Source organism: Mixophyes fleayi, chromosome 10, assembly GCF_038048845.1.
Source record: "Mixophyes fleayi isolate aMixFle1 chromosome 10, aMixFle1.hap1, whole genome shotgun sequence".
NCBI classification, from domain to species: domain Eukaryota; kingdom Metazoa; phylum Chordata; class Amphibia; order Anura; family Limnodynastidae; genus Mixophyes; species Mixophyes fleayi.
Genome location: NC_134411.1, coordinates 35,603,031 through 35,610,979, shown reverse-complemented (window position 1 = coordinate 35,610,979; position 7,949 = coordinate 35,603,031). Strand labels below are relative to the sequence as shown.

General features: G+C 45.8%; 1 protein-coding gene across 1 annotated transcript in view; it reads left to right on the top strand.

Annotated features, from left to right (window-relative positions):
• Positions 1–6,488, top strand: part of PTPN5 (protein tyrosine phosphatase non-receptor type 5) — a 44,126-nt gene extending 37,638 nt beyond the window's left edge. Inside the window, exons 5-10 of the mRNA XM_075188493.1 lie at positions 685–846; positions 1,188–1,325; positions 1,516–1,626; positions 5,119–5,279; positions 5,676–5,789; positions 6,338–6,488. Of these exons, the coding sequence (XP_075044594.1) occupies positions 685–846; positions 1,188–1,325; positions 1,516–1,626; positions 5,119–5,279; positions 5,676–5,789; positions 6,338–6,431 (780 nt within the window). The 3' untranslated portion in view covers positions 6,432–6,488. The remainder of the gene's footprint in view (positions 1–684; positions 847–1,187; positions 1,326–1,515; positions 1,627–5,118; positions 5,280–5,675; positions 5,790–6,337) is intronic.
• Positions 6,489–7,949: the final 1,461 nt, after the last annotated feature.

Genomic DNA, 7,949 nt, shown 5'->3' with positions numbered 1-7,949 from the left:
TTGTTACTACACTGCAGCAGCAATTGTGCTTTTTTGCCATCCTAAGCAAAATGTGTAGAGCAATTAGGAATTCAGGTCTTCCATTACCAGGGCCTGATAATCCAATAGACTGACTAGGCTGCAACCTACGGCACTAGGCTTTAGGGAGGGGGGTGTCAATTTTTTTTCGAAAACAGAGAAACATAAATATTGGGGGGGGGGGGGAAGGGGGGAAGAGAAAAGCCGGATATTAAATCATACTTGCCTAGTAGGCGACGTCTGGGACAGGGGCGTGACTAGAGAGCGGGAGGGGGCGGGGCGCCCCGAATCACGTCATTTTGGCCCCGCCCCCACGGGTAAAATGACGTTTTGTTGCGGGGGCGGGGCCAAAATGATGCGATTCTCGGTGAATATAGATCTCTGAATTATAAAGACTTAGCAGATAATAGATCTCTGAATTATAATGACTTAGCAGATAATAGATCTCTGAATTATAATGACTTAGCAGATAATAGATCTCTGAATTATAATGACTTAGCAGATAATAGATCTCTGAATTATAATTTAGCAGTTAACAGTCTATATTCCATGTAGCCCGAGCCAAACATAAGAACAGGAACGCAAAATACATTATCACCAAGTGAGATCTGACTGCTGTGCGTAGCTCTTATAGAAACACAATACACAAGGACAAACAATAATTAGAAATTAATAAAAAGAGAGAAAATCTTTAGCCATAATGCTTTCAGACACCCTATGTCTTACGTCTTTTTATATTTTGCAGACCCACATAGCAGAGTGTGCCTTATGTCACCCGATCAAGAGGACGACCCACTGAGTTCCTATATAAACGCCAACTATATACGGGTGAGCGGAGATGGACATTCCTTGCTCTGGGAATTTCACGTTCTATCTCCATGGACTGAAATGTTGTTGCCGTGTCTATATTTATGTTTTAGAGAAACAAATATGTTGCCCATAGCAACCAATCAGATTCCAGCTATCACTTATCTAGTACATTCCAGAAAGTGATAGCTAGAATATGATTGGTTGCTGTGGGCAACACCTCCACTTTCTATTAAATGCTCCCCAGACGCAAAAGAAATCCCATTTTGAAATAATTGTTATTTTATGCATGTGGGTTACCAGCTAATATCACAGCCGGCCCCCCGGCACGTTCCCCCTGACCCCTCCGCTCTGTGTCACAGGGTTACGATGAAGAGGAAAAAGTTTACATTGCAACTCAGGGACCTACGGTGAATACCGTAGGTGACTTCTGGAAGATGGTTTGGCAACAGCATTCTCCTATCATAGTCATGATCACCAACATCGAGGAGGTCAATGAGGTCAGTGGCTTTTATTTAATCCTGGACAAAATTAAATTTGGGCTCACATAAGAGAGATCCCTATGGGAGTGGTTGCATCCTAGTTCAGCTACTCCAGAAGGAGAACCAGTAAGTGTTGCTTATGTCCTGTGCATGACCACAATATAAGCCTGACCTGTCTTATCTCCTTATCTCCTGTCATTTTACTCAGAAATGTACGGAATACTGGCCCGAGAAACAAGCTGTCTATGACGGAATAGAGGTGACTGTGAATCAGATTATCCAGGAAGATGACTATGTATTAAGACTCATGACCTTAAAGGTTAGTAAAATGTACCTACTGAACTAAGACACGTGTGTGTGTGTGTGTGTGTGTGTGTGTCTGTGTGTGTGTGTGTGTGTGTGTGTGTATTACGTTCTAATAATAAGCTGCACATACATGAACCTGAATGGGTCCAAATCTGTGGGCAATTTGGTCACACACACACGTAGGACCAATTTGACGAAAATGTCTAGTGCAGGCCTGTATTAATGCACAGTGGTGGCGGCTGTCCTGTGGGCTGAAACAACAAGGCTGATTTATGGCTGTTTGAGGATCCCAACTTTGATCATCAGCTTTTTACGTAGGTTGAGTATTACAATCCGACCAAAAATTATAGCAGGAAGTACACTTAAGGTCAAATTCCACCAATGAAATATGCGAAATATCACGACCACTCACAGAATAGGTCAGTATTAAGCTGGACAGTTTTGATCATTTTGTCCATGTCTACATGCGCAGTTCTCTGCACTCTCTAGCGCCCTCTACATGTCTTGAGAGGAAAACAGCAGAATTATTTGCTAGGTTTCCTAACACATTACTGTATATCTATTTTATTATAAACCAACATAGGGAATAAAGAGTGCATGACATTTTGGGGACTCACTCTCAGGGCCTGATTAAGGGTTCTGGCCGCCCTAGGCTAATACGGCCGCAGCGCCCCCCCCCCCCCCCTCCTCCGAATGTATAGTTGTATAGGAACACTCCTGAATATGAATGTTCAGGTGTATTCTCCAGCATTCAAATTTAGACAGATTGTGCCATTGTCTCTTACCTGTCCTTGCTCTTCTCTCTTGCAACTTTGTTATCCTCTCGCTGGCTTCTGGAAAGTTGGCGTCCTTTTTTGAAAATGCAAAAATGTATTATAATGCAAACCCTGAATGATTAGGCCCTTTAGTTAAAACAAAACACTCCATTATGGCCAGCTAAAAGTACCCCATTGGACAGGCATATATAAGCAATATCTGAATATTTGTTGTCAATCAAATACAAACCTCTACCAGCCCCATCTCACTAATATTTAGTATTCTAGTGATTGCTGAGACCACCCATGTGACCACCACACAATCATGAGATTCTGCCCCCCAAAGCTGCTCTATTTTTTAAATACCCCCTGCAGCCATTTTCCTTAACCACAACCCCCCCCCCCCCCCCCCCGCACAGCCATTTTCCTTAACCCCTGCTGCAGCCATTTTCTTTACCTCCCACCCTGCATCCATCCCCCTTGCAGCTATTTTCCTTACCTCCACTCTGCTAGCTAGCTATCCCCCCCCCCCCGTCACATCAAAACTCCCCCAGTCACATATATCAGCCCCACTCCTCTGCCCTCCTTCATACATATCAACCTCTCTACCTCCCTATAGATTTTCATGGCAGCCCCCCCCCTCCCACCCTATAGATTTGTATGACAGTCCCCCTCTCCCTCCCTATACATATGCATGACAGTCCCCCCCTCTCCCTCCCTATAGATATGCAGGGTAGTCCCCCCCCCCTCCCTATAGATATGCAGGGTAGTTCCCCCCCCTCCCTATAGATATGCAGGGTAGTTCCCCCCCCTTCCTATAGATATGCAGGGCAGTTCCCCCTCCCTATAGATATGCAGGGCAGTTCTCCCCCTCCCTATAGATATGCAGGGCAGTTCCCCCCCCCTCCTTATAGATATGCAGGGCAGTTCCCCTCCCTCCCTATAGATAAGCAGGGCAGTCCCCCCCCCTCCCTATAGATATGCAGGGTAGTTCCCCCCTCCCTATAGATATGCAGGGTAGTTCCCCCCCCTCCCTATAGATATGCAGGGTAGTTCCCCCCCCCCCCTTCCTATAGATATGCAGGGCAGTTCCCCCCTTCCTTATAGATATGCAGGGCAGTTCCCCCCCCCTCCCTATAGATATGCAGGGCAGTTCCCCCCCCCCTCCCTATAGATATGCAGGGCAGTTCCCCCCTCCCTATAGATATGCAGGGCAGTTCCCCCCCCCTCCCTATAGATATGCAGGGTAGTTCCCCCCCTCCCTATAGATATGCAGGGTAGTTCCCTCCCCTTCCTATAGATATGCAGGGCAGGTCCCCCCTCCCTATAGATATGCAGGGCAGTTCTCCCCCTCCCTATAGATATGCAGGGCAGTTCCCCCCCTCCTTATAGATATGCAGGGCAGTTCCCCCCCCCCTCCCTATAGATATGTAGGGCAGTTCCCCCCCCCTCCCTATAGATATGCAGGGCAGTTCCCCCCCCACTCCCTATAGATATGCAGGGCAGTTCCCCCCCCCCCCTCCCTATAGATATGCAGGGCAGTTCCCCCCCTCCCTATAGATATGCAGGGCAGTTCCCCCCCCTCCCTATAGATATGCAGGGCAGTTCCCCCCCCTCCCTATAGATATGCAGGGCAGTTCCCCCTCCCTATAGATGTGCAGGGCAGTTCCCCCCCCCTCCCTAAAGATATGCAGGGCAGTTCCCCCCTCCCTCCCTATAGATATGCAGGGCAGTTCCCCCCCCCCTCCCTATAGATATGCAGGGCAGTTCCCCCTCCCTATAGATGTGCAGGGCAGTTCCCCCCCCCTCCCTATAGATATGCAGGGCAGTTCCCCCCCCCTCCCTATAGATATGCAGGGCAGTTCCCCCCCTCCCTATAGATATGCAGGGCAGTCCCCCCCCCTCCCTATAGATATGCAGGGCAGTTCCCCCCCCCCTCCCTATAGATATGCAGGGCAGTTCCCCCCCCTCCCTATAGATATGCAGGGCAGTTCCCCCCTTCACTTACCTGTAGTTGTGCCAACGTCGCTCCTCTCCTCAGATCAGCAGATAGGAAGTGAAGACGTCCTGCTTCCTGTCTGCTGCACAGCAACAGGCAGCCTGGCGATTGGCTGTGTGTTGCTAACCACTGACCACCAATGCTTTTGATCGTCGAGCCCTCCACCCCCCCCCCCCCCGCGGCGATCCCCAGCGGCGACCCCCCCCCCCTCCCCCCACCCCGGAAAAAAAAATTAATGAAGAAAAAAAAAAAAAAATACCCACAGTGCAGCGCCCCACGGGACCCAGCGCCCCAGGCTGCAGCCTGGTCAGCCTAGTGGTTGATCAGGCCCTGCTCACTCTCCTTCCTCAGCTGCAGGATGAATTATTCTAAATATGCAGAATAAATTATTCTTATTTTCTCCTTCCTGGTTTTCTTGTGAGTGTTCCAGCAAGGTCTGAATATTCGCCAGGTTTAGTTGGTTACATTTGTTACCCTTGGACATGACACGTTTCTGCTTCAAGTACTGGATATAGTTGTATCTCCAGAGCGGTTCTGTGTCATATTCAAAGGCGATAAAACTCTGATATTCAAGCCTTTCTGGAAAGCCCAGAAACAAGGCAGGAAATATAAAAGTGTAAATACAGTATGATTTCTTTGTTATGTACCGTTGGCGCAGTTTTAAGTTACCATTGGGACCAAGAAATGTAATGTTATCCCAGGGTCCACTAAAACAAGTGACTATCCGTGTTATGTCTCTGCCTTGTTCTAGAGCGGTGGAGAAGAAAGAAGACTGAAGCATTTTTGGTACACCTCGTGGCCCGACCAGAAGACCCCAGATCAGGCTCCGCCTCTCTTAAAGCTGGTGGAGGACGTAGAGGAGGCCATGCAAATCGCAGGACAGAGCAACGGCCCCATCGTTGTACACTGCAGGTGAGCCCGGCCATAAGCTTCGGTCTCAACAGGTCGCCGCCGGAAACACAAGCTCTCCGATGGTTTGGGATCCTTTGTATTAGTTCCCTGACAAAATGAAATAACACAATTTCCAGCTGTTCATTAGGACAAGCTGGCAAAACTACCAGTTGTCCTTGTATAGAAGAGACAGTGTCTTGTAAGTAAAACTATCCTTCACTGAAGAGTCCAGACAAGGTTGAAACAGGCTGTCTGTAGCTGGAAAATCTCCTTATCTCTTATGGTCTTCTTAGTGGGTCAGTCAAGTGAGATTGTCTCTTTCAGTCCATATTGTCTCATTTCCGGGATATAACCCTCCGTTGGTGGTTTAGCGCCGGGGTTTTCTGTTGATATCGGTGGCTATTCTCTGTCTTGCAGCGCCGGGATTGGGAGAACCGGATGCTTCATCGCTACCACAATTCTGTGCAAGCAGCTGAAGAACGAGGGGGCAGTGGATATCCTGAGGACAACCTGCCAGCTGCGGTTAGACAGGTAAAACCGTCTTCCCATAATTCCTGTGTAATTATCTCCCAGAATCCCCTGCAACTGTATCACACGCTGGCCCATATTTGAGTAGAAATATTGGACATTAAAACCTAGAAGTGGGTGTCCGCTGTACCAACAAATTAATAATTAGGGAGGATATTTTACTTCAACTATCTGAGTTTGTAATGCAACCTTAAAATAAGAACTTCAGCAAACTCGCAAATTAAGCAGAAGTGTTACAGTATCTAGGCGATTATTTAAGTTTTAAAAAAGAGCCAGAAATATGGGGGAACCGGCTTGCTGTTCTTGGAAATCTTTTGGGACAGTTTTGAATGCTGTATTTACTGTACAGCCAAACCAGATACCTATTCAAGGTACTACAGTGCAAGGAGCTGCATAGAAATGGTTCATTCGCTGTTTTATCTGTAATCTTCCATTTTGTGCTGTTCAGTTATTAGCAATTACCTCTTTATCCAGTAAACACACAGGAGAATGGGGAGTTGGATAGAGGGCGTATAATGACACTTTAAATATTGTTTTCTTTTCTTTTTCAGGGGAGGAATGATCCAAACTAGTGAGCAATATCAGTTTGTTCACCATGTACTGAGCTTGTTTGCAAAACACAATTCCCACGCGGTAGAGGAATAACCGTCTGGTGGATATTTGGTCTGGCTCAACTCAGACAGGAAATGGCGAAAAAGCTCATCTCCGGGAAAAAATAAATCATAAACGCTGGTAACATAGCGAGCTTAATGGAGACTTTTTCATTTTCAGGGGCAGGTCATGGGCAATCTGCACCTAATTACATGAGCATTTGGGACCCGACATTTGCCTTTGAAATTCACTCATGAAATGGGACCTTTCCTCACCAAAAACAAACGATTTCCATTGTAAATACAACCGGTCGCATCAGTTTGTAACAGGATTATATCAAGATAAAAAACAATCAAAAAAAAAAACAACAACATTTGTGTTTTTAAGTTTTACTATTTTTCTGGGGGGATACAAAAAATTATACAAAATCGCTTAGACTGCAGTGTTGAAATTTCCAATGTCATGCAGAATAATGTAACGTATTTATGCTGAAAAGTACTTTCTTGCCTTTTTTTCTGAACTGTTTTTAACATTTTTACCTACCGAATACTGTGTTACATGATTCACGGACACTTCAAACCTCTGTATTGAAAAATTCAATAGTTTCATATGGCATTCCGCCTAATACCTCATCTTGTAAAGTAACATAATGTGGAGCGGGAGGGGTTGGGGGGGTTGGGGTGGGGGGAGGGGGGGGGAGTCACGCCTTTAACCCCTCAAGTGCCAGGGGGGGGAGTGATATGTTTATTTTACAAAAAAAAAGTAACAAAAAAAAGCAGATTATATACTTTAGGTTGTTTACAGAATATTTTTATGAGCTTTTAAAACAAAAACTTTGCAGGCAGGCAGAGGCTTCTTAGACGAAATTACACTTGAAACAGCGTCAGTATTTGATAGCGATCTAAATGCAGAAAGCGTAATAAAAGATGATTTGTAATAAAACATGCCAGGGTAGATCACTGGGGGAGGGGCTAATCAGCAGGGGTGCAGCTGATGACTAGGGGGGGCTTATCAGCAGGGGTGGGGCTCACCAGTGTTCTCAGAAGGCCTATATTTTATATAAAAATAGATACAACTTTATATGTTATATGGTGGCAACAATATGACCATATGCTACGTGTTACCATTACTATGGAGAGGATAGGGCTGGAAAATTTTAGCCCAAGACTCAACTCAGCAGCCTATTTTAAATGAAAAATATGTAGATTGTCCAGTGACCCAGTACGGGACCGGCCCGGGGAACAGATGACCCCCCTGTCCCCTAGCCCAGAATATAACTATGTAGAGAAATCCCCTTCTCAATTGCCGTATATGTGCTAGCAATGTATTTATTATATGGATTATATATTTATTAGCCAGGGGTCCAGTATGTATATACAGATTATATAGATAATGCATGCTAGGAAGTACTTATATGAGCAGTGATCTCATTTCACAGACAAAATTTTATGGTAGATTTATCAAACCTTCTAAACTAGAGGTGTTGCCCATAGCAACTAATCAGATTCTAGTTATCAGATTGTAGAATGTACTAGATAAATGATAGCAAGAACCTGATTGGTTGCTATGGGC